Source organism: Astatotilapia calliptera, chromosome 9 (genome assembly GCF_900246225.1).
Source record: "Astatotilapia calliptera chromosome 9, fAstCal1.2, whole genome shotgun sequence".
Taxonomy (NCBI): Eukaryota; Metazoa; Chordata; class Actinopteri; order Cichliformes; family Cichlidae; genus Astatotilapia; species Astatotilapia calliptera.
Genome location: NC_039310.1, coordinates 18,109,998 through 18,136,909, shown reverse-complemented (window position 1 = coordinate 18,136,909; position 26,912 = coordinate 18,109,998). Strand labels below are relative to the sequence as shown.

General features: G+C 42.3%; 1 protein-coding gene across 2 annotated transcripts in view; it reads right to left on the bottom strand.

The window, feature by feature from the left end:
• Nucleotides 1-24,962, bottom strand: part of ctdspla (CTD (carboxy-terminal domain, RNA polymerase II, polypeptide A) small phosphatase-like a) — a 35,689-nt gene extending 10,727 nt beyond the window's left edge. The window contains exons 1-3 of one of the 2 annotated variants that reach the window (XM_026179626.1): nucleotides 24,311-24,962; nucleotides 3,997-4,163; nucleotides 2,740-2,772 (exon numbers count right to left, since the gene is read on the bottom strand). In XM_026179626.1, the coding sequence (XP_026035411.1) occupies nucleotides 2,740-2,772; nucleotides 3,997-4,163; nucleotides 24,311-24,386 (276 nt within the window). In that variant the 5' untranslated portion in view covers nucleotides 24,387-24,962. The remainder of the gene's footprint in view (nucleotides 1-2,739; nucleotides 2,773-3,996; nucleotides 4,164-24,310) is intronic. The other variant, XM_026179627.1, reaches the window with a different exon arrangement.
• Nucleotides 24,963-26,912: the final 1,950 nt, after the last annotated feature.

The following is a 26,912-nucleotide window of genomic DNA, read 5'->3' as shown; positions in this document are numbered from 1 at the left end:
GCTGGAAGCAACAGATCAAATAAACAAATTTATCCTCTTTGGATTTATGAGGAAATGAAAATTCCAACATGTCCTAGTTTGTCTTCAAGGAACCCACAGAACATGTACATGCAATCCCTTGCAACAGAAATTCTACTTTATTATTAGAGCATATAGAGAGGAGAAGCAAATGTCTATACTACTGCTACTGAATCAACACGTTCTCGCTCCCAAAGCGTAACATTTTACGCTAGGTGACAAATCGTCGGTATATTATGCTTTCGGCCACCCAACACGTCTCAATATTACGAGTTCGGAAACATTAGAAAACATGAGAACCGTTTGGAATGAATCTACACACGTATGTTTATTTTACTTAAACCGCTTTGGAAAACACTATCTAACATAATTAAGGTGGTGGTTAATATTAGGGATAAGGTTAGGGCTGGAATACTGGAACGCGTGTTACCGCGTGAACGTCATTCTATTCGATTTCATCCACAATCCGGCGCGTAGCATAGGAATGCGGAAGATCACCTTTCGTGTTCCCATGGAGCGCCTCGGGACGTGACAAATCATCAGTACATTATGGGTCGGAGTGAGAACGGGCTGACTGAATAAATGTAAGAGAACAACACTTGAGATAATAACAAGAATTGGCCAAGTAACCAAAACATTTGCATTTGTGCTACACACAAAAGTCTTGAGCCACAAGCTTCAGGAATAGTTCTCTGGGCTTCTTGAAGGACATTCAAAGCTCTTCTTTGGATGTTGGCCGGCTTTCGTTGAGTTCTCTGTCAAAATGATCTGACACTGCTTCAATAATGTTGAGGTCTGGGGAGGCCCGTCCATGACTGATGTCAGTCCGTGTTTTTCTGTCCAGGTATGCTTTTACCACGTTGGCAGTATGTTTGGGATCATCATCATGCTCATAAATTAAGCCATGATGGATTAAAATCTAATGGTGCTTTTCTGATTTCATCAACTTTGACAAGATCCCAAACAGCCCCAAACTATGACAGAGCCTCCACCGTGAACGGTAGATGAATCGACTCTATCAAGTCCTGTCTTTGCTCAGTTTTTTCCTGCTTTTTAAGAACATGACTTTCAGATTCACCTGCTGTAGATAGTTTTTTTTTCTTAGTCCTGTCACTTCTTTTTTTGTCCTCCACTTGGCCAGTTTCCTTAAATTTTTATCAAGGACAGGCTGCACATCATACCGATTATGCCAAGTTTTTAGCTAATAGCTCTTTTTTATGCCTGGCAGACTGTGTTATCTTTGGGATTTTTCTTGGGCTCAGCTAAAGAAATGGAAATAAATTGTGCTTTTGCAACAGGATGCTAATAAGAAGTTGCCTAAAGGTCCAATTTAAAATCGACTCGTTGCTAAGTTGTCTGTTATGTGTAGAAACAACACCGACGCGTCCTTTGAGTTAGGTGTGTTTTTTTATGCTTGAATGATTAGTGTTAAGTGGATTAAGAAAAAGATATTCCTCTGAAATAGTGAGACACGAGGACCGGAGTAAAAAGTGAGTGAAAAAGCTGTGAACTATTGCTCAAGATCACTTTAACAAAGAGCCGGTCTCCTTAAAAGCAAATTATAAAGAAATGAGAGGTGACGCAAGACTTTTGCAAAGTACTGCAAGTGATACGTGTCTTATTGTTTTAGATGTTTTATTTTTTAATTATTTATTTATAAAGCTCTAAAATAAATTATTAGAATCTTGAGGTAAAAAGATTTAATAAGAAATGTCTCCATACTTTGTTTATATTGTTATAAACATTTCAAGTTAGTCTAAATTGGATGTTTTCTGATCAGGGAAGATTAACCTGAAATTAAAGTTTGTTATTTTTGACATCTTTCTGTATTTCTGATGAGCTTTTGTTATTGGGACTCTGCTTGCTACTGTGATATTTGCCGTGTTTTAATATTTTGTCTCTTCTTTTAACACTGTGTTACAACAACAATCGACGCAGCTGTGACCCGTCCAGTTCAGACGCAGATCTTAAAGCCGTCTGTTTGGACCTACCCGTCAAGACAAAGAGCAGACCTCACCGCCGCATGCATTTCCTGTTATTGCAGGGAGGTGTCTGCTGGGTGGTGTAGTTTAAAGCTTGGCTGCGATATGGGATGCTGTGAGTGTGAATATCCTAAATTACAGTGAACCACAGGCACCGCATAGATTCCAAAATAGCTAAATGAATTGCCGTTTCAGCACAAACAAAGCAGGGATCAGATGATTCCCCTTTTCTGGTGAACATCAGATGAAGCACAAGTCGCTGAAACCAAGCCCCCCTTCAATGGACTAACATTGATTGCATAATCCCAATAAAACAGTTTTTTTTTATGAAGACGAACGCCTAATTCAATCAGGTCTGTCCACTTATTTACCCAAAACTGGAGCTGCGATCTGATCTACGGAGAAAAATCGCTCTCATGTTCTTCTCTTTCAATAGTTGGAGACGCAGGGTAGAGATGGAAAAGACAACAAAGCCACACATAAATCATGTGACAGCAGATGGAACTGAATTGTTTCTTTCTATCAGTCCTGTGAGTGGAGACAAAGCAGCACAAAGGAAAGCCTTGAAAGCCACATGATCATGCGAGAGGGGACAGTGCAAAATTTCATCTGACAGCAAAGAAAAATCACCTCCGTGTCAACAGCTGCATGCAGCAAGAATGATGAGGCACAGCAAGCAGAGGGAGGAGGTTAGCGAGCTGGAGCAAGATGATGAAAAACAAAAGATAATAATACATACACTGGGTATGGGGATGACCTGGACCTGGTCACACTGGAGAAAACAAGCAAAGAGAGAGAAAAAGAGAAAGAGATTAAGGGAGACAGGGTGGAAAAACAAGGGGGGAGGGGGAGAAAGAGGGAAGCGAAAGAAAAACCGTGAAAAAGAAATCGACAACGTCAATATTCCAATCAGCAAATGGGACGGGGAGAAAGCAAGCCTGAGAGACAGAGGGAAGGGATGTGTAGTACACATGGTGAGAGGAAAGTGAGAACAACTCAGTCAAAAACAAACACAGCTGCCATAGTAACAAATACGGCTGGCCAGAAATCCAGCAACAGTACACTGTTGGGAGGGACTGTGGGCACGGACCCAGCTCAAAAATCAGCCGCGTACTATAACAAGGCTTTTTATGGCGAGGTTCGCTCGGTTCACTCTAAATTAACGGGAACTCATTTGTTAAGAGGAGGTCCAGAGCGGGTCATTACTGACCACATGTATAGTGCCTGTAAAGGGCCACACATTCCTCCCCTGAATGAGAGACATTTACAGGTAAACAGGAGTGGAAATGTGATACGTCTGCTCCATTTTTAGCCCCGTGTACCTGCCTTGGCAGCAGAACACTGTGTTTGTAGAGGAGCTTCAGGGTTTGGCGTCTTTTCCACAGCCAGAACGTTCTCTTCACACATCCTCACTACACTGGTCAGAGTGTAGTGAGGAGAGGGGGAGGCATGGGTGCCAAGCAATCCATCACCCCCCAACACACAAGGCCCACTTTATGGGGATTAGAGAAGCAGGAGGGTTTTTCGAGTGCATATGTGTGTTTGTGTGTGTCCGTACATGCGTTGTAGTGGGTTCGTGCGCGAGAAAGAGCCAGTGCGCGTCTTTTTTTGGAGCTTCTCGGCGTGCTCAGTGTGTTATTTTGTGTGCAGTTGTGTGCGTAGGCAGATATCGAAGAATGCAAGATGGGAAGTGAGCCCGTATTTTTCAAGCAGTGGATGGTAAACAACCTCTGGGTTCAACGGGTTTGAAGCAGCTGGAAAAATTTGAGGGAGCTCAGCGAGGCTGAGTGCGCCTCAGCCCTCTGCAGGAAAAGGCAAACCCTAACAAGGTCTCTGTAACAAAACCAAACAAATGTTACTTGTTACTGGAACTCCAGTCGAACTAGCACTTCAGTCATAAAATATGAACTAATTCTTGTGTTTGGACACGTAAGATGTAAGTGGTATGGAATCTGGATTGCGGCCAACTCTGACAGGAGAGATAAATGAGCTTTACCTTGGGAGGACTGCCGTTCTCCTCTGGGGGCGGGGGCAGAGAAAGTGTCTTGTTGTTGGCAGGTGGTGGCTCCACGTGGTAGTCATTGTAGTTGCGGAAGCAGCAGAAGAAGGGGCTGAAAATGCTCCGGCTCCGATGCTTCTTTAGGCTGCTGTTGGACTGGGAGACTGAAAGAAATAAAAGCCAAAGGGGTAAGAGAGGAGAGCGGTTACATGATATTCTTTTACCTTAAAGACCTGCACTGAAATCGCTACTAATATGACTTTGGAGACTGGCGACCAATCCCCGGTGCACCTTATCTCTTGCTCATCATCATGCAAGATAGACTCCAAGCCTACTTGCAACTCATATACTTAAGCAGTTAAGGATATGGAGAGATAAATGGATGGCGTTTGACTTTGGAAAGCAGAGAGTAGGAAGTTATAGCTCGCAGACGGTTTGCTTAGCGTTGATTGAAATTAGTGGGAAACAGCTAAAGTGGCTCATTGTAAAGAAGTGTGACACACTGCCCACCATCTATCCCTATTATACTAAACAACCTGAGTGATCCGTGCCTCTGACCAAATGAGCGATAGAACTTGGTTTACCATTTTCAAAAACGGTGTCAACATCAAAATACAAACATGAGAAAACACCTACAGCTTTTAGACTTTTCAACATTTCCTCCTCTCAGTGTATCAAATGCTGCTGTTCGAATGTCTGAAGTAGAAACAACAGAGCGATCCTCTGCGTTGGGGCTGGACTGTGTTTCACGTGCATAACTGCATTATGGTGACAAAAGGAGCTGAGATGTACCACATAGTGAGGCATCAGTTCATGCAATACAGAGCACTGGGATAAAAATAGCCCGTCTGAGAGAGCCCTCTGGGGAAGGTAGTCCAGTTAATTAACATCAGGAGAAGAAGAGAGGTCAAGACATAGATTAAAGTGTACTGTCTAGAAAGATAGATCTTAGATAATTTCTGTTATTTGACAAGAATTAAGTAAAATTTATGTGTTTGCCAAGAAGGGTTGATCAGAGGCTCCTGGGAGAAAACAACATACACATGTATGTCCCTAGTTACATCATTTCTCCTTCAGTCTCTGAAGCCCATGGCCTACTTTCACACCGACAGAACAGAAACAAGCAGTCTTGAATAGTCTTTAAGGCCTCTATTAATGTTCTTTTTTTACATTTTCTGCTAGTGAGGATTAGAGCATAAAAATAGAAATCTGAGCAGCGGTACTACAATGGCTAAATTCTGACAGTGCAATTATCACAAGGTGTTCCCGAAGCAGACGTTCTGCCAGCTTAATTGCTTTAAAGGTGATTTCTCGGACTTGGAAATCCCAAATCTGTTCAAGTCTTCAAAGCGTCCACAGGCTGGCTTTAGCTGAAATCACTGTTTTCAAGGCATCCAACAGTGTCCCTGTTTGCTACTGTTTTGTTAACGTGTTCATACAGCCGTGTGACACAGGCAGCACAGTTAGCCATGCATGCTTGGGCTGTTTGCAGCTTGCTCCTGTTCTGAGAGCCTTCAGACAGACGCCTGGAACTATCCTCGGGTTGCTCAGACTGGATCTGACAGGCTGTGGGCAGTTCGTCTTCTTTGTTTTCGTCATCTTTGTAGTCCAAAGCTCGGTGTGGCTCTTCCTCTATTCTGATAGATGTTCCAGAGAAGCAGCACTTCAGTAAACAAACACAACTATATGGTTGGAAAAGAAAGGCGACCTGCTGTGTTACTAAAATACTGAAGGAGATGTTTTGCCCATGCAGACATGATCCACAGTTTAAAGTCTGTCGGCTGACATTCTATATTTCTCTTTGCGGATATAAAAGTAAATACACTCTGGTACAGAGACAGCGCATTACTGTTTGAAGCACAACGGGAATTCATTTGATTATAGGAAAGACCCACTGCACTCGCTGAAAGCATTAACCTCAGTAGATAAAGGTCACCAATCACATATGCATACACAAACAGTCCACATAAAGTCATATACGTAGCTTGGTGGAATTAAACGCATAGTATAAGCTCCATAGTATAAGCTCCATAAGAAACTAAATGCTAACTGTGTCCTTGTGAGCCATAATCCCAAGGAGGAACACTGGTGTCCCAAGAGCCACCAAACTGTTTGTTGATGCTGTGCTATTGATTTAGCAAACACATATTCTAGCATTCCTCTCCATGCTGACTGACAGTATTTGTTTGTCTTTACTTCAATTTATCTATTGCTGTGAAGAGTTGCAAATTGGTTCCTGAATGCATCCAAGCAATGCTGGATGTGCTAAACTTGCAAGCTAAAAACAGCTAAATCCCCCTTTTGGGGCTTAGCAGGCTTTTGCCATCCACAGATTCATTTGCGGAGAGTTTCATCACACGGGGGAAATCACTTGGCCAGATTGACTTTTTGACTTGAACTTCTAGTGCAGAAACACTATAACACCTATAATTACTTAATCAGAAAGCGAAACACTTGTTAGCCTTTACTTTGTTAATGACTTTATCAATGACTCAGGTGAAAAATGACAGCAGCATCTTGTTCCTAAACCGTGTCACTCTGGATAATTCACAGACAAAGTAATGCCTGAAGTAACAAGGTTAGCGTTTCTGGAAAATGTCATTCTTCACGCACCACAATATAAATTCCATTTGCTTTCGTTATTTTGTGACATAGGGAGAAATCTCCAGGACAGATATGTTTTAAAATTGAACAAACCTATGGCGGTTGCAGAAAACCGTATTAAAAACATAAAAACGTCAACTCTGTGATCATATCTTTTGATATGTCCCATTTGAGACATTCAATCACCTCCCCTCTTTATTAAGTTGGCCCCAAACGCCTTCGTGTAATTCTCCGCTCCTCCATTTTGAGGCCGTCTACATTTTCCCGCCCCGTTCTGGTGCCCCAGTCGGCCTCCTGAAAAAGCAGGTGGGAGTGCACGAGGGAGAGAACGCAGAGGGAGAGAAGGGCGTAGAATGGGTGGAGAGAGAGTTACTGTGGTGAAACAGCCTATACTTGGGTCTGATTCTTACTCCACCTCCTCCTGCACCACCACCCTACACAAACAGAGCTTTCCTTTCTGCCTTGGACACAAACAACATAGCTGAGAGTTGACTGCTGCTGGAGCCTGAGCAAACACACATACTGTACACACACATTCGTGCATGCATGTAGCATATGTTCACATGTTTAGGCAGAGAGCCAAGTACACAGTGATCAACAAATAGCATACTTCACACACTGAGGCACACAGAAACGTTTCTATCAGTGTCCTTGCTGAGGAATGTGGAGTCAGCCCGCCTTGCATAGTAATGCAACTTTCGTCAGCTCTGGGAATAACAGAGAAAGGTTAAAGGGCAGCACTTGCCATTAAAAACAGAGGCGGATAGACTTGAACGAAGGCTCTACGTTTACAGTGGGGCAAAAAAGTATTTAGTCAGCCACCGATTGTGCAAGTTCCCCCACCTAAAATGATGACACAGGTCAGTAATTTGCACCAGAGGTACACTTCAACTGTGAGAGACAGAATGTGAAAAAAAAAAATCCATGAATCCACATGGTAGGATTTGTAAAGAATTTATTCGTAAATCAGGGTGGAAAATAAGTATTTGGTCAATAACAAAAATACAACTCAATACTTTGTAACATAACCTTTGTTGGCAATAACAGCGGTCAAACGTTTACTATAGGTCTTTACCAGGTTTGCACACACAGTAGCTGGTATTTTGGCCCATTCCTCCATGCAGATCTTCTCGAGAGCAGTGATGTTTTGGGGCTGTCGCCGAGCAACACGGACTTTCAACTCCCGCCACAGATTTTCTATGGGGTTGAGGTCTGGAGACTGGCTAGGCCACTCCAGGACTTTCAAATGCTTCTTACGGAGCCACTCCTTTGTTGCCCGGGCGGTGTTTTTTGGATCATTGTCATGTTGGAAGACCCAGCCTCGATTCATCTTCAAAGTTCTCACTGATGGAAGGAGGTTTTGGCTCAAAATCTCACGATACATGGCCCCATTCATTCTGTCCTTAACACGGATCAGTCGTCCTGTCCCCTTGGCAGAAAAACAGCCCCATAGCATGATGTTTCCACCCCCATGCTTCACAGTAGGTATGGTGTTCTTGGGATGCAACTCAGTATTCTTCTTCCTCCAAACACGACGAGTTGAGTTTATACCAAAAAGTTCTACTTTGGTTTCATCTGACCACATGACATTCTCCCAATCCTCTGCTGTATCATCCATGTGCTCTCTGGCAAACTTCAGACGGGCCTGGACATGCACTGGCTTCAGCAGCGGAACACGTCTGGCACTGCGGGATTTGATTCCCTGCCGTTGTAGTGTGTTACTGATGGTGACCTTTGTTACTTTGGTCCCAGCTCTCTGCAGGTCATTCACCAGGTCCCCCCGTGTGGTTCTGGGATCTTTGCTCACCGTTCTCATGATCATTTTGACCCCACGGGATGAGATCTTGCGTGCAGCCCCAGATCGAGGGAGATTATCAGTGGTCTTGTATGTCTTCCATTTTCTGATGATTGCTCCCACAGTTGATTTTTTCACACCAAGCTGCTTGCCTATTGTAGATTCACTCTTCCCAGTCTGGTGCAGGTCTACAATACTTTTCCTGGTGTCCTTCGAAAGCTCTTTGGTCTTGGCCATGGCGGAGTTTGGAGTCTGACTGTTTGAGGCTGTGGACAGGTGTCTTTTTTACAGATGATGAGTTCAAACAGGTGCCATTCATACAGGTAACGAGTGGGGGACAGAAAAGCTTCTTACAGAAGACGTTACAGGTCTGTGAGAGCCAGAGATTTTCCTTGTTTGAGGTGACCAAATACTTATTTTCCACCCTAATTTACGAATAAATTCTTTACAAATCCTACCATGTGAATTCATGGATTTTTTTTTTCACATTCTGTCTCTCACAGTTGAAGTGTACCTCTGGTGCAAATTACTGACCTGTGTCATCATTTTAAGTGGGGGAACTTGCACAATCGGTGGCTGACTAAATACTTTTTTGCCCCACTGTATAATAATTAGTTAGCACTTCAGCAGTATGTGGCTTAGTTAGCAACAGATACATAATCTAGGGTAAAAGGTGATGCATGAAAGTGTCCTTTTCCAACACAAAGCTCAAAGAACAGAGAGCAATATCAGGCCATGTCTGTAGCCTCTTATAATAATGTGTGCAGGTGCACATTATTTGCCCTGCTGAATACGCTTCAACCGATTCAGCATCCCTGCTTGATCTGAGAACTGCGTAAACGGCTCTTCAATTCAGTGCTTATGTTAAAGCTCCAGCTGAACGTTAGGTAACAGTAGCAAAAAGCACGCTACTCAAACAGAGACGGCCAGGCCCGAGCTCTCTGCCACATGTTCAGGCACAACCACTAACACGGCCGGAAGAGGAGGTGGTGAGGGGGATGCAGGAAATTCTCAGCATTCTTGACAGGAAGAGATAATCACCCTGTGACCCACAGTGTGGAATAATTCCAGGCTCCAAGAGGGATTGTGATCTCTGCCTTACCTTGAGACTTTTGAGTTGGCCTCTTTTGCTGTTCCTTTAAAGGCACAAAAAATGCCACATAAGGTCTTATAGTATTATATTAGGATGTCCATCACTCTTGATCCATCTCCCTCTGGGTGAAACTGCCCAGAGAGGCAGACAATTCAAGGTTTATTTTTGTTTATGATACATGCTTTTGGCCATTATTTTTATTAGTTAACAATTTACTCACAGTGTTAATTGTTATAACAAGGGAGCACTGCTACAACAATGTAGTTTTTGTTGTCTTTTTAGTATCTTCCTCTTCTCATAGTACTTTTTAAAAGGTGACAGAGAAGCCCATTTGTGATAGATCCTCGCAGCTCTCAGCTCATCTTTGGCGATCAAACCCAAGCCAGCAGGTATGTATGATCATTCCAGTGGGTCATGAGTCAACCTCAAGATTTTGTCTCAGTTCATCATGCCAGGTAAACCTCCAGCTGGCGCTGCCCCAAGGACATCTTTAACAGGAGCCACTTAAACTGCCTCTTCTCATTGCCAAAGAGCCAAGTTCTTTTCATTGTGGAATTAAACCCCTCACCCTGATGATGTCACGCCATTACGTTCAATCGTGCTTCCTTTTGCAGACGATGTTCTTTTCTCACCAGCATATAAAGGAACAATGTGCAATTAAGTATGAATGCTTAATTGGCTTGTGGATCAGCACTTTTAAGTCTTAAATCCACGGTTTTGCCATGGAAAAGGATGGCATTCCAAGTAAAGGCAAAGCATATACCTCAGGTGAAGGAAAAATGGGGAGAAAGGATCACAAGATCAGCTGCAAGCCATCAAAAACAGCTACACTGAACAGCAGTTTTGGATTGGAAGCTGAGCCCTAAGACAAAGCTTTGCTAGTTAGTTGATCATTTTCATTTTATGTATAATAAACACTTATAGAAACATAAGTATTTATATTTAGCAGCAAAGCAGTTTAGAGTTTTTATATTACTCGCTATTTGAATTTTATTGTCCGTTTTTCCCAAACAGTTTAAAAGCCTCCACACTCTCAGGTCCTTCGGTTATCCTGTTTGACTGAGTAAATGGAGCATTCTAGCCCTTAAATCCAAATCCTATCTGCAGCTGAAGGCTTACCATCCAAATTTAGGCAAACTACTGGCTGCTAACAAAACAAATTATGTAACTTAGACAACTTGAGTGCAGGACAACCTTCGGCCAATCAAAAGAGCACTTTTATTAGTGAGAAGGATTACATACCATTATAGTGATATTAGTAGTGCCTTTGCGACATGCTTTGACGGCACTCCAGTAACACTTAGCTAAGCAGCCAGGCGGGTAAAGTGTACAGTACCTGGGGGTATGATGGTAAATGTGAGAACAGTGCATGTGAATGTGGTGCTTTAATAATTTAGATGGAAAAGAGGTCGGATTTAAATAGTACACTCAGCTAGTTCACAGACAATCAACAAATAGGAAGACTTCAACGTGTCTTCTGTTCTGTATAACTGAACAAAAGCTTTCAGATGGTGAAATGTGACACAAGTTGACAACAAATATCACATGCTAAAATCCTGCTATTCCTTCAGGGAACAGGGCGTAATTTCACAGATTATCTGCTGCCACCCCTCACTGAGATTTTTGAGAGTGGGGTGTTTTCATTAGAAGCTGTTTAAAGCTCAGATAAAATCCTTATTCACCTGCAGCCAGACTGAAGAACGGGGCTCTCACACAAACACGTACACCAATAGGTAATCCACTATTCGCCTGCAGCTTGGGATCTAATTGCTTCAGCAAACAGCTTTCAGAATCATGTGAAGAAGCTGTTTCTGTCCCATGCTACCACTACCAGAACAGAAAGGGGGGATTCCTTGTTGCGCACAGTAAGTGTGGAAGGAATCCCTGCAGCAATGTGCTATATCTACAACTAGGATTTGAACGAAGGAGGGAAATACTTACAATTTCCGAAATCACAAGCTATCGTGCTATGTGTGACAAAACCCAAAGATATTAAAATTAATGTTAACATAAAACTACTACTGTTGTCAGTTTGGGCAAATCTGTCCACAATATTAATATTAGCCAAAGATAACCCGAGTCAAATTAAAAAGCAGTTTTTAAATGAATTTTTTTTTTTTTAGAAAAAGTTATTCAAACCTACATGGCCCTGTTTGAAAAATTAATTGCCCCCTATACCTAATTTTTCATGCCATTCTTGGCAGCAAGAACTGCAATCAAGAATTTGCCATGATTGGTAACGAGTGGTTCGCATCGCTATGGAGGAATTTTGGACCACCTTTCTTTGCATAATTGTTTTAATTCAGCCACATTGGAGGGTTTTCTAGCATTTTTCTGTTTTTTGAGACATTCTGAGGTGGACTTGCTGATGTGTTTCTAATCATCGTCCTGCTGCGTAGCGAAAGTGCACTTGAGGATCAGGACATGTTCATTTACAACAAGTCATCCAGGTCCCAAAGCAGCATAACAGCCCCAGATCATCACACTACCACCACCATGTTTGATTGTTTGTTTGATGATCTTTTTATGAAATGTTGTGTTAGTTTTACGCCAGATGCCAGGATATCATAGCTGCTCAAGTGGGTTTTAAATCTGTGCTACACTAGTTAGTTCTTTAAAGGGAACTCTGTTCATTTTCACCCTTGGTGCGGTTCGTTGGTGCAGATGTGAATACTGTAATCACACTCAGATGCAGCCCAAAATAAATGCACCAAGAGGGATGTGGTTTTGGTCCAGTTCCAAACAGACTCCATGGCGTGATCCAATCTCAATCTGACCCAACTACCAGGTGTACACTTCAAGTTTGAGCTAAAAGTCTTCCTGTAGCGGGACATGCTTCTCATTCTTGGATGTGGCTGGGTTTACAAACCGTAGCAACGAGACATAGAATGAATCAAGACCTCAGTTGGACAGATCCTTTATCTACAAGTCCAGAAGACAGCACCTTCTTATTTCTATATGTTGTTCCCACTTCAGACACATCAGACCAATAATTGGACTGAATGTGCATTGTATGACTACAAACCATGTGAAAACAGCCTTAAGCCTTGATTTTTGCTTTGGTCCCCTCAGAGTTGGAGTCTGAGTAACAAATTTCAGCATCGGATATTAAGCGTGAGGGTCCATGCGGAAATCAAACTATGGATGCATCCCAGGTGGTGGACTTCAAATATGTAAAACAGAAATGACTACTCAGCTGTCGGATCTCCAGCTGTCTATGTCCATATCTGCAACGGAATGTAAATAAAACTTTGTCTTCTAGTTTCAAACCACTTGTTGAAAATGATATCTATCACACTCTGAAAGGACACACGCAAGAAGGAAGACAGCAGCAATGTGGTGACCATAGGACACCAATAAAATTCAGCAACTCGTAGCGATGACAGGTGAAATAACCTGAGTGACGCTTATCTGATCTGATCTCAGCCACTGGTAGCAAAGACTGAAATGAAACATTAAACAGTTGGAAGAGGAGTGAATAATTTTATACACTGAAGAAAGCAACAAAAAAATTCTGTAAGAATACAGTTTAATGAACCCTTTTAAAAACAAAGGATTTTTTTCCCTCCACATCGAAAGGAGCCAGCTGAGGTGGTTCGGGCATCTGACAAGGATGCCTCCTGGGTGAGGTGCTCGGGACATGTCCCACCAGGAGGAGGCCCGGAGCAGATCCAGGACACGCTGGAGAGATTATATCTCTCGGCTGGCCTGGGAACACCTTGGTGTTCCCCCGGACAAGCTGGAGGAGGTGGCCGAGGAAAGGGAGGTCTGGGCTTCTCTGCTTAGGCTGCTGCCCCTGCGACCCGGCCCCGGATAAGCAGAAGAAGATGGCTGGATGGATGGATTATTTCCTTTTTTTCCCTTTCAACTATGCATGTAATTTTACTGTTTACCAATGATAGAAATGCCCATACACTTCAATAAAAATCCATTAAATACTGGCAGAAAATTAACAGGACAATTAACAGACACCAGTGGTGGTGCAAGCATTTCCCCTATTCCTGGACATTTACAGTGTAACCTCAAGATTTATTAAAACAGAGACTAGCAGCACCAAATGCTCCCTCACGAGAAGCTATAACTAGATTTTTCTTCTTCTTTTTTTTTTAGCAAATCAATTCAGTATTCTGCAGATAATTGTATTCAAAGACACTTTTTAAAACTACTATGTTATACACCAAGAGTCAGTTCAGCTATTAGTGTCGTGGATGCTAACACACATGGACTAAAGCATCCAAATCAATGAGCAAAAACTAGTTAAAGGATGCTAAAAAAAAAAAACCTTGAAAACACAGAATTATAAACAACCTCCGCTGCTGCTCATTAAAAACAGACACAGGAGAAAAATCCCACTGAGAAAGGAGACAATTACAACAGATTGGCTTCCATAACAATATTAACACCAAAGAGCATCTGCTTGCACTCGAACATGTGTTTGGTTACATGCCTGCGCGCAGAATCGAACACACTCAGCTGATCCAAACAGCTGAGTGGCGTTAGATAGCACTGGATGAACTGAGACTGACAGTTGTGTCTGTCAGTCTGTGTGCGTTCACTGTGCCGAGGTCCTGGGTGGGTTATGTGTTAGGCCATCGGGGCAATAATAGCACAGTATGATAAAATAAACTCCCATTAAGCCTCCTTACTTCCCCACATAGACAGCTGAGGCTGAGGTGAAAATTACAGGCTGTGGAGGTACATTCAGTTCCAGCAGATGCCTTTAGTCACTCTCACTGACCCTCAGCTGCCCTTCTGGCTTTATTTCGCCTACTTATAGAGAGGATTTACATGTACATGTACATCCTACATAATCTTATATAACTAAAATTACTCAGTAACTCAGTTATTTGATTGAGCCAAGATGTGGTTTGCAGGGACCTAATCGCATAAGTCATTTGGTTGGCACACACTGCATGCAAGGTACGAATCCCCGCCGCTGCTGTGTGAACTCTGACACACAGCCGTGGGTGGGTCGGCCCCTGCTTTCCTCTCTTAGTTGCACAGCGGCATAGGCGCTGTGGTGGCGGTGCCAGCCTGCTTACAGCCCCTCAGGGATGAGGGCTGATGCCGCTTCTCGAGCGCTCAGTGAAATGAAGGAGATGACAAGAGCGGGGGAATTAGCCCACTGAGGGCCCAGGAAGGAATAATGAGAGAGATCTGACTATTCTGGTGGAGTTACGCAACCGACAGCAACACAGCCCACGTTGTTTGGGGCTGCTGCGGTAGTTCATTATTAATATATCCTTGTACATTCTCATCTACTACTGTGCGCTGAAAGCCAGAGGCTCAGTGACTGATGGGAACTCCTCCTTGCCCATCTACTTCTTTACGACAGTAAAGAAATTAATGTGAGATGTAATTAGGGACGTCTTTAGGCTCCACTTTAATACAGACAGGCTTAACTATTCAGTGACCCAAGAGTAGGAGGATCTTTTAGAGAATTAGGGCTCTTAAATGAAAGAAATTAAAAACTGGTTAAAATCAAAGCTGACTATTAAGTCTCTAATATGAGTCAAACTCCATCACACTTGATCTCCCAGAATGCAATCAACAGCCCCTTTTAGCATGGTAAATAACCGTGTCTTTCAAACTCCACATCCTCCTAAAGACATCTCTGATATCAGACTTTAAAGGGCCCCGCGGAGATAACAAAGACATTATACGACAGTGCTTCCTGTGATGAGTAATGAAGTTTTTCAGTATTCAGTGTTATTCTCAAGTACAAAGTCATCGATGAAACAAGTAGGCACTGAAAAAAAGAGATTTTTTTAAGTATTGCTCATTAAAATACTGCTTGTTATGAATGAATGGGAAACAAGTAGGTCATATACTTGTGTGCATGTGTTGGTGTGAGCATGTAGTAGACCTGGTTGTGTTTCGCTGTTACACTTTCTCATGCGTCTGCTCTCTGAGGGGCATTCATCTCCACATTTCCACACAGAGAATGTCCTACTTAGAGTCCCCGGAGACTTACAGTTAAACAGTATTCACCTTTTACCTCTGGAGGATGACGGGGGTGGGGATGGGGGGAATTGTCTCTCTGTATCTCCCGCGGGCATGTGCGTTTGCTTATTATCGGATCATCTGTTTAAAAATGTATGAACCTTTTATGCTCTTCTGTCAAATATCTCACAAACTGGGGCGCAGCATAATTCAGGGAGGGCGACAGAAAATCATTGTGGACAAAACATGATCTGCTGCTCAGATAGCCAATTACTGATGATAAATGCCAGAGAGAAGAGGGCAAAATATGCATAGAGGCCGTCCCCTTGTCAAGGGCCGGCCTGCAACCCAGATGCTTTCTCCTGCTCTCTCCCTCCTTGACACAAACACCTCTAGCTCTCTCGCTTTCTTGGTCTTTCTTGACCCCGAACTTTCTCTGAGTGTATTGATCTTTTTCGACAGCGTCCGTTTGGATGGATGGATGCTCAATTAAACGTTAGCTTGTTGCACGTCCGACTCCAGAACTCAACGGTTCCATCGTTTTAGGAGCGTCCCTGAGAGCAGAAAGCGTGCAGGCTGCTGTGGCCACACGGCAAACGGTCCCTTTGCTCCAAAGGGACTGTGGCTTTTGGAGCATTGAATTGCTCTTCACAGTCACTGCATGCCTTATGTGTCAAGATATACAGGAAAGGCTGGTGATGTAACCCCACAACAATACTGTGCATTCAAACCAAAGTATGGCAGGCACGTACCAGAAGAACCAGAGTGTCAGTCATTTATCTTCTGTAGTTAATTAGAAGGAGTTTCAGTCTGAAGTTTGACGGGTCGAATGTCCCTGACAGCTGCAGTCAATTAAATCAATAGTTGAAAACAGACCCAACACTATGCTGTTATCCGCTGAAGTTTGGTATGCTCGATGTTTTTCTTGAACTGCAGCGCATGCTTTCTCATGAAAATCAATATAACCCAGATCAAGATGGACGTCTGCTGGTTAGTGTATTGTTTTATAGCGAATTTCACTGAAATCCTACTGTAACAGTGGTTTTAAAGGCCATGCCGGACATTTTGAAACAGCATTTGCTCTAAAACAAGCAACCACAGCATACGAGCTGCACTTGAGGCCACATTCGAACATAAAACTTCCCCACAGTGCTGTCAAACACGCAGTCCAAAGCACACAGACATAAAAAGAGGCCCAGAAAAACCCAAAGCTGGTTTGTGCTGAAGAACCAACAAACGGGACAACAAACTGCACGTCTAGTTTTTCATGTACACGTTCTGACACGCGTTCCTCGAGGCCAGCCGAGAGAAAACATGAATAATTTTGATATATGCTTAAATTCAAACAGTCTTTGCTGCTTGTAGAACATCCCAGAGTGCTTTTTCCAAAAGGAGTAAACTTTAAAAAAAAATGCATGCTCACTCACCACAGGCAACTTTTAAAGTGAAATAATTACTGCACTTACATGACTGTCAGTCTAATTCAAATCCACCGGCCGACCATCATACTCGAAACACAGGAATGAAACTCTTGGTAAAGAGAAACAGGAACATAAACTCATGTCTTTCAGGTCTTCTAGTACTTGATTAAGCAAGAACATGATACGAAACATGCCGCAAAAATGTACTTAAATAGAACAGTGGTGGTGCATGCATTTCCCCTATTCCTGGACACAAATGGTGTCTTTTTAAGTACTTCACTTTACCATTTTAAACTTTAGCTTTACACTTCAATTTATTCAGAATGAATCAAAAATAGTTACAAGTACAAAATGTAATTGGTCAAAATTAAAACATGATAGAAAAATGTAGAACAGCTTGGGACACATTTGATGCTAGCAAGCATTTATAGCAGCAGAGGGTTTTAGGAAGCATGCTGCTTATTTCTCTGTCTTTAATAGATTTTAGAGAACAGTAATTCCCTTCTACTTGCAATATCGAGAGAACAGTGATAACTGACCTTAGGTTTAAGCAAAATTGTCTCTTTGATCTCTCTCTCCTCAGGTCAGGTCTGTGAGAAAGTTTCTATGGATCCTGTAGGGTTTTAGTGGCATACCGTATATCAGTTTAAACAAGAAATATCCTAAAACTATTTTAAACTAGACGCTAGTCGGGGACTTCAGAGCAGGAATATGTTCTGTTACAGCTGCTTCAGAGTGAAAGTTTAAGTCATCACAGTCATCCAGGGTGGGAGTGAGGAGTCCACCCACACTATTTTCCCCTGTGGCCTCTCTGAGGATGGATTGCAGTGCTATTGCATCTTTCGTTGTGTCTCCTAATCCATAGATCTACTGGCTACCTAATCATTAAGGGCCACTTTGCTGATTTCTCACTCAAATCTTTATTGCAAGCAGAAGAAAATCCAACATAAATCTTTCTAATGCATTCTGTGTCATACGAGATAAGCCTAATTGGTGCTGGTAAAACTCTCCCAGCCATTATAGCACTTTTTTATGAATATTGGCTACTTTATAATATGCTGTCAGGATCAAAGTCTACCAACTGAGGAAATGTAGTGAAAATATTATTTGGGTTCCTTCCCAGTTTGCTTTAGCATATGCAAGTAGTGATTCTGAAAAATCTGAAGGTGTTCCTTTATACACAAGGGCACCGTAATTGATTTTGCAAGCTTGTCTTTGCTGACACAACCACAAAAGCATGTGTGCCGCCCCTCAGGGAATCAAATCGGAGAAGTCAGGTGAATGTGTAAACCATTAAACTATGGAACAAGTGCAAGTAGTCATTTTGAAGACGCTATTTGTGTAATATTAAAGATACACTTGCCATAATAAAATGTCAATTGATTTGAGCACCTTGGTATAGAAAGTTGTATATTTTTAAGGAGGAGCACAGTTTCTGGCATTTGAGTGGAATTTGTCAAGATGAAAATCAAGTAAGCATGGAAGTGAAAAACACTGCAGTTCTGTAAATGGTCACTAGAGGCCGCCTGCCAAAATGACTCCAAAAGGAAAAAATGTGATTAAAACTTCATCCAAATCATGCTACGGTGAATTTTTCCCTTAATGAAAACTATATTGGAGTGAATTTTAATGTGGTAGCATCATAAACCGAGGGATGGGACTGCCTGCACAGCAAGTGAATTAGCGCTGCACAATTTTTTCCTTCTGATTATTAAGGCTAATAAACACCACTACTCAACACATATACTCAAGAGTTGCATTTTTTGGGTAAAATTCATCCTAAAAAAACAAATTTTGAATTTTGAAACTAAATCAAAATGAAGTCACTACGAAGCAATGAGGAGCCGGTGCTGATGTTTCTAAACAAGAAAAAGGAAGAAACGGAGATTCTGGATTCATCCAATTCAAAAGAAGGCAGCAGGGAGAATTTCATGGCTTAATCCAGGAGTTGCAGCTGTATCACGGCCACTTTAGTACATATTTCAGGATGTCAGTGAGGCAGTTTGGGCTGTCAGATGACCACATCTGAGGAGGCAGAATAATAATTTCAGAGAGCTGAGTGACTCGAAGCGGCGTCTAGCTATGTGTGTGAGGTAAAATGGGATTATTGAGCTACAGTGCACAATGCAGCAATCTGATTGGGTAGATCTGTTTGTTCACATCTGAAAAATTGGATAAATCAAGCTTGGTTTGGTTTGGCTCACAGCACATTCCTGCCCCTCCCTGAGCCTGGTTGTGTCAGAGGTTTCTTCCTGTTAAAAGGGAGTTCTTCCTTCCCACTTTTGCCAAGAACTGGCTCAACGCGGTGGTCTGATTGTAGATTTCAGATTGTTTTCTCTTTATATTGTAGGTCTTCATCCTATAATATGAAGAGCCTTGAAGTGATGGTAGTTGTGATTTGGTGCTATTTAAAAAGAAATGAATTAATCTGAACAGTATAACCAGCTGCTGGTTGTGGTTTCATATATACAGAACAGTTATAATATAAGGTTGTGAGCTGCTTCACATCTTCTTAACTCTAAACTCTACATTACACAGAAAGGCCACACGACAATTCATTTGCTGCTTACAACTTTAAAAACATGCTCCACCACTTGCTGTAGCAGGACTAAAATGATATAAATTATTACAGTCCCCCTCCACCCGCCCCACTTCCGCTTTGGGCATGCTCATTTTAACACAGAGACATGGGCTGATCCCACACAAACAGTTAATAAGCTTTTCAGTCAAGGAGCTTATGGCTAGGCTAAAACATTCAATTCTTCCCAATGAGCTGTCCAGTATGCTATTGGTATTAATGAAGATGTGTTGGGAAACATCTAACACTCCAACACTTCCCTGGAGGTGCAGATAATCAGCTTTTCTGAGCAGCACTGGCTGAAATAGATTCATAAATCTGTAATAAGGACCTGCACTTTACAGCTCTGACTCCAGCTCTTCTCTCTATCTTCCTCTCCATCAAAATGCCGCTCTGAATATCGACTTCGCTGTACGCACACAGAAGTCCAATGTGATTCTCAAGAGAGGTGGAAGGCTATGCTCTGGTAAAAGATTGTCTGTCGAACACTTGAGCCCGGTCTGGATAGAAAATTGCTGTAAACAGCAGAGTGGCAGGTTGTGCGAGGGACTCTGAGCCAGCCAGAACTCACAGTAGCTCCTCTCGCTAGCCGAATGCTGCACACACCCTGCAGGTGTGGTCCACACATCATAAACACTTTATTAATGTACAGCAGCGTGTTCCAGGAATAACCTCAAAAACCAAGAGTGGATGAAACCACGGGCGTTTCTCCAGATTCATACATAATTGCAGCTTCAGTATTTTTTGTCCTTTTTCTCTGGCAACGAAAATAATCTCTGACCAAGAAGACTCGGAGGAAATCATACTTGGAGATGCCATCGGTTTGCAGAAATCCCAGTGACCGCTCTTCGTCTCTATGCATCTTCTCACATTATACATCTCCACTTGCATGTAAACAGACTGAGTACTTTAATGACTGAGTTTATTTTTTAATTATCGAAGGTTAATGGAGTCTGTGAAGGACAGTCTAGCATCTAGGATGGCGTAAGTGTGACAGGTTGGCCAATACTATTCCCTATTATTTGCCTATCGCGAGATATGTTAATATCATCCTATAATCCCAGCAAGCATTTCTTTTCTCCACATAACGTCAGGATGAAAAAGTAGTTCCAAAACGAAAGATGAACTAAAGCCGTAGACGTTATTACAATGTCAGATCGAGTCACGTCTTCAATGTTACGTCACCTAGAAATCCTTGTTGTCTTTATTGATTAGAATAAAATGAACAATCATACAAAAAAAGTTTAAGGGTGGCTTCAACTCAGCTTCATCTAAAGCTTTTGAGTTCATTACTTATGCTACTGAGCTAACTGGTTTCATATGTGAATGTTAGCATTCCTGAGTTTATGAGGCTGGTATGTTGGACAGAAAGGCGATGATTATAAGAGTCTGACATGTAGAGTTCACTATACAACAAATGAAATTGAATTTAGGTGCAGAAAACCATAAATAGACTCTGGTAATACTGGTCTGTGTACGCTGGGAAGATGTTAGGTGGACGTATGCAACTGTGTACTAAACTTGTTAGCTGTTCAAAAAGACAAACACATTATATTCCATCTTAGAAATTATATTTGTATTTTTCACTTTTGTAAGAACTAAGCACTATTCTATGTGGAAACAACGTAACGTCTGTCCAGCTAAAGTTCAGGTTTTGGTGTCCTACTGCGACCAGTTTTGACCAAGGCAATGATGTCAGGGTTTGCTGGGCTATGCTTCCTGCAGTACTTGGATATAAAAACGAACATAATGGTTAAATAACAATGATAGGGTGGAAATGGTGAACAGTTCTTTGTCCAGGAGAGCTCTTTTGATATCATTGTTTGCAATACTCTCAGGACCTGTCTGATTAGTTAAATTGCTGATTAATGTGTAAATATTAAATAAAAAAATTGCCGGGAAGTTATCGCAAATACCCCAGTCTTTGAAAATGATAAAAGTATTTTCATTAACTCTAAGATCTTTTGTTCTCCTGACTAAATCACAGCTGGCATTGGCCTGAAGTATTGTCCAGGCTCTAATCTTGCTGCTGGACCAGAGAATGGGCAGAATGACATTACGTCTGTTCAGGAGAATGCAAATAGCTCGCCCTCAGAAAGGGATAAAAGCGTTATTTGTATTTGTTGGTTTTCCAAGAAGGTTTTCTTAGTTAGAGTTGTTCCAGTGACTCCAGGCTGAATTCAACAAATGCATTCATCAGTGTGTAAAAGAAGCAGCTTCATAGTGACAGTCAGTAAGACACAATTTAAAGCCAATTCGGTAAGATTTTCAAGCAAAACAGACTCTTGCTTTGCCATTAATGCGAGCGCAAGATTGTAATTTCCCTGAAGTATCTGTCATCACTCACTCTGCGGGAGTGCAGAGCTAAACTCAGATGTGACCTAATCTGATTAAGGTAAACGGCTCGTCCACTGATACCTGCCTCGCTGTGAAGTTATCGGAGCAAAGCCTGAGTGATTTTGCTTAGCGAGACTGAGCCTGGCAGGCCTTGTGGCTCCCCTCCTCGGCTGCAAGTCCAGCCATTGCATTTCATTGCATCAGAAAAATAAATAAATAAAAATGATAATGGCTGCCAAATGAAAAGTGTAATTTGAGTTTGGAAAGATGACTCTGGTTGCTTCGAAACATCTAGACTTGAATCAGAACATTTTGCTTCTTTATCAGATTAGAAAAAAGAAAAACGTGATGCAAAACAGCCCGAACGTGCTCCAAGCAATGTTTATTTTCCAAATGTATGATATGCATGACTTCATCCACCATCCCCATTATGATTAAATCCTTCATCTCATTCAACATCCTCCATTATGCATAGAGCTCTAATCAGCACCTGACCAAATGTTTTTAAAAAATGGCGCTAATGAGTTACTACGTCTTTACTTGGAATGAAACCGATAGGACTCTGAAAATAGCCTGCCTGTGCTCTGAAATATTCAGTGTGTGTGCGTGCGTGTGTGAGTGTAATGATTTGTGGCTTCAGTGGAGCCCAAGCAAGCCGCAGAGTAACTTTCCTGGACAACAAGTGCTGTTTGCTGTCTGCTTTGACAGGGACTGAAGTGAAGGGCCGGGGGCACTGTTCAAGAAGCTCCCTGCTGATACTTTTTTATGTACGACAGCAGCCATTTGAGGAGCCACAGTGCACGTTTGTGTGTGTAAGTGTGTGTGGGTGTGTGTTAGGCCTTCTTTGGTCAGTGACTGACCCTGGATTTTATCCTGCCAGATTAACTGTCAGATTCCACATGTCATCTGGGTTTTACTGTTCAAGAAGAGCAGGGCAGGAAAGTGTGGGAAACAAGTGCAAAAAAGCGCTCTGAAGGAAAGAAGCAATATTTTAACTTTTTTCCCCAACTAATTTCCTGGATGATCTTACTCCTTCTCACTGGGTGATGAATGTGTACGTTTAGTGGTAGTTTTGATGGATTTGTTTTTGGTGGGTTTTAATTATGAAGCTACAGTAAGCTGCTGGGGAGGGGGGTAAACATTGGGAAATAAATCACAATTGATGGAGTCAATTTCACATTAAAGCAAAGCCCATTTTAACAGTGCAGGCTGGGAAAGCAGTGACTCAGAGTGGCTCGTGTATGTCAGTGTTGCTCAGTGGTAGGTGATGCGGGAAGGTGACCTTTTCTCCAACAGAGCACTGGGTGTAGCAGGAAGCTGTGGTCCCTCTGGCCTCCAGGCACCCTGCGGCTCACTTGGATGGGTGCTGGTGGCTGGCGGGGGAAATGTCAGAGCCCTGAGCTCCGCGGACGCTCGTGTACCTCCCCAGTGTGTGCACACAGATTCCACACAGAGTCTCGTTACACAACAAGATGTCAGCTCAAATGAAAATGGAAATATGCATCAGTTTAAAGAGACTGGCAAAAACCTCTTTCAAAGTTAATGAAAACTCCTGACTGATGAGGGGGATTTGACAGTCATGTCGTCGCCACATGGTGAAGCGCAGTCTTTCGTAAAAAAAAAACAACAACAACAAAAAAGAAAATGTGTTTTCGCACAGCCTGCATAATCTGCAGAGCAGCTGTTGAGCTGTTGTTTTCAGCCACTTTTTGTTTTTTAACTCAGCAGCAAGGGGACATTTCCCAGCAGCGTGAATAGCCAAGACACTTTCAGTTACATGAGGATACTTGTTTTATGGAGGATGTACAGAAGAGAGATAATAATGCAAACTTCTGTTTGTTGTTGTTGCTTCAGTGCTATTTTATTGCTCAGATGGATAAATGTGTGCAAACCTATCACTAGTGACTTTGATGTTGATAGGCGCATAAAGACACCGTCTTCTGACCTTGCACAGACAATCACATGTTTAAATTCATGTGCATGCAGTTTGCAAATACCACAACCTCCTCTGATCACTTGTTATTGGTGGTGTGCTGTTTTCAATGCATTTTACAGTGTCTGTGGCAGATACAGGGATGTTGAGAGTGCAGAGGGGGGGAGAAGTAGTAGAGTACCCGCCCCCAGTAGTAAACCCTGCTCACTCAGACCTAAAGAAATGGCACATGTGTTAAGTAATAAAATGCTGGTGGGATATTTCTGGCTAAAATAAATAAAGCTATGAGTGACATAAAGTTAGAGCGGACTCCCAGCATCAGACTGTATATTTGCAGGCTGAGCTGGGGGCTCTGGCTCATAATGTTTCCCTGCTTCAAGCTGAACAATGGAGGTTTTCCGTCGATACTCTTGTCTTGCTGTTGCAGTCCGGAGCTCAGTATCCTCTCTGCACCGAGGGCTGCAGATCTGGCAGATGGGCACTGAGTCAATCTAAACAAGCAGCGGGCTCTCCGGAATACATGGAAACCGAAAATTCACGCTTTTTTAAAAATTATTATTTTTGTGTGAAAAAAAAGAGTCATGTGTGACATTTCTGTGCGCCTTACCTTTATCTTGACTTGAAGAAATGCTCTCCTCCTCTTTCGGATTTGCAACCTGTGTTATTATGGACGTGTTGTCCATGGAAACGAGATGTTACGCACCTTCGGCTACACCGTTTTATTCCTTGGCAAACATTACCAGGCGCACTACAGTCCCCCTGGCTGTGCGCAGGCTTTGGAGCGTCCGCTGTTTGCAACGTTAAAATCCCATTTTTGCACTTCCCATACCCCGGTGCTTACGAACGAGACAAAATATCAGCGAGAAGAAGAAGAAACAGGAAGAAACGGTCACGACGGCTGGTCCAAAATGTGAGGTGACAGTCCGATGTGCAGGAGACAAACAAAGCGTCAGTCCCGCATCGAAGCCGTTCGTGTCCGATGTGGCTGTTGCAGGCAGCATAGCCCCCGCCTTCTGCTGCCGCTACTGTACGCTCCAGCTTCTATCCACACACTACAATATCAACTGCGTGATACGGTTACAGTGTTTACCCAGAGATGGCGACCGTCGTCCTACCGGCCCTGCAGGCTGACTACAACAGCAACACGCCTGCAACATTTCTATTATCCTCGTCAGTCCATGCTGAAAAACCCTCTCAGTCCGCCCACCACCCACCGATTGTTGCTATCTTGTCATATCCCTGCAGCTCAGGGAGGGGAAAGAAAAACTTCAGACTGCATGCAGACTCGGGACACGTTTTACGACCTGCTTTGTAATTTTTTATCTTATTTATTTTTCATTACGTTTGCTATATATATATATATATATATATATATATATATATATATATATATATATATATATATATATATATATATATATATATATACCCTTTACACTAATTTAAATAAATCATCTCACAGTTCAAGGAAATTAATTTAAGTGGAGTAATACTAAATAGCCCATACTAATTAAGTAAAACTTAAAATCTCACACTGTAAAAATGTGACTGTGTATAATTTACCTTAAGTTGTTTAAAAAAAATTAACAACAACAAAAAAAACGCATTAATCCCCGAAATTTAAAGAAAGGAGGGGCGGGGTGATGATATGGCTGTAAACATTTCCAGAAAAAAAGGGGAAAAAAGCTCTCTTTTTTTTATAGCTTTGGCAACTCAAAGCCTGCCTAAAAAAAGATAAATATTAGCCCGTTTGTTGTTTTTAAAACAATTTCTCATTACAAATAAACCTTTTACACAAAAATCGCCTTTTGCGAAGTGCTACAATCTTGAGCTACAGCATTAGATATGTTCAGATCGCAGTATGATGATCCCAAACCTACACCCGAGGTCATCTGGAATCCTGCAACAGATGGTGTGGCCCCTGCAGAGCCATGATCTCCACATCATGCAGTCAGTCTGGGATTACATGAAAAGACAAAAGAAACCCAGACAGCTTAAATCCACAGAAGAAATATGTCAAGTACTGCTGTATGTTTGAAACAACCTTCCTGAAAGATAGTTTAAAAAATTAACTCATATATACTTCAAAAACATTCACTTTCCACTTTTTATGTTCAAGCCTTTTCAAAAAAGCATTGCATATAACACAGAGTAGAGCAAACGCTGAGATATCGCCATAGTTTGTCCCTAAATGGGGTTAAACTCCAAGTATCCCATAATAGCTTGACTCTGACATGCCCTGTCCCTTAAATGTATTTGTTTTTAAATGCATTCTCCAATCCCAAGAAGAGATGACCCTGATGGCTGAATGCTCGTTGTTGTTTTGAAACCAAGAGATCAGCCTATAAATTACACGTAAAATCAATGAATTGCTTCTTGTTTACATCATGTAGCTCACAACCATCCCGCATACACCTGCGCGTGCACTGCAGATTCTCCACATGCTGTTTCAGCCTCAGTGGACCATAGAATGACAACAGGGGAGATAAAGTGGTTTTCTGGTCCGTTGCCAACGATGACGTCTCTTAGTGTTCGTCCCTCTTCACCTTAGCTGTCACTTTAATGGAGCCGAAGCCCACAAAGCCCTAAATGACCCCACCTGAGACATGTGTATGATTGCGCGCTGACAGCAGGAGAACCGATGCTTCTGATAATTAGTATGTAATCTCCCCGCTGAAACGATGCTTTCACTGCAGGTCAGCGCCTCGGCTGTGATGTTTACAATAATGTATGTGTAACAGCAACACAACCATTTTGCACAATTGTCTGTCCCCACCTGGCAGTCTGTCTCAGGTTTCTGCATCTGTCAAGACTGCATGGCTTCTTGAAATCTGAGGGGATGGAGCATGTCTGTAACCATGCTGGGGCACTTTGCATAGATAACTCATCAAAGGCAAATACAAATGTTGCAGTAAATATATCTGTGTAAGAACCTGTTAGAAACAGGCTATCATAATCATAACCACACTGGATGGATTACAAGTTCATCATGCTAACAGACTGTAATACAAGGGTGCCAAACATAAGGCCCAGGGGCCAGAACCAGCTCAGCACAGACTGTCCCACTGGATAGCTTCTTTTATTTACTACAGCAGCATTTCTTTATCATGTAGGAAAACTACATGTGAGGCACTGTTTACAATAACAGAGAGGGGAATTTCACTGGTTTGGCCCACTTGAGATCAAAGTGGGCTGTATGTGGCCCACAA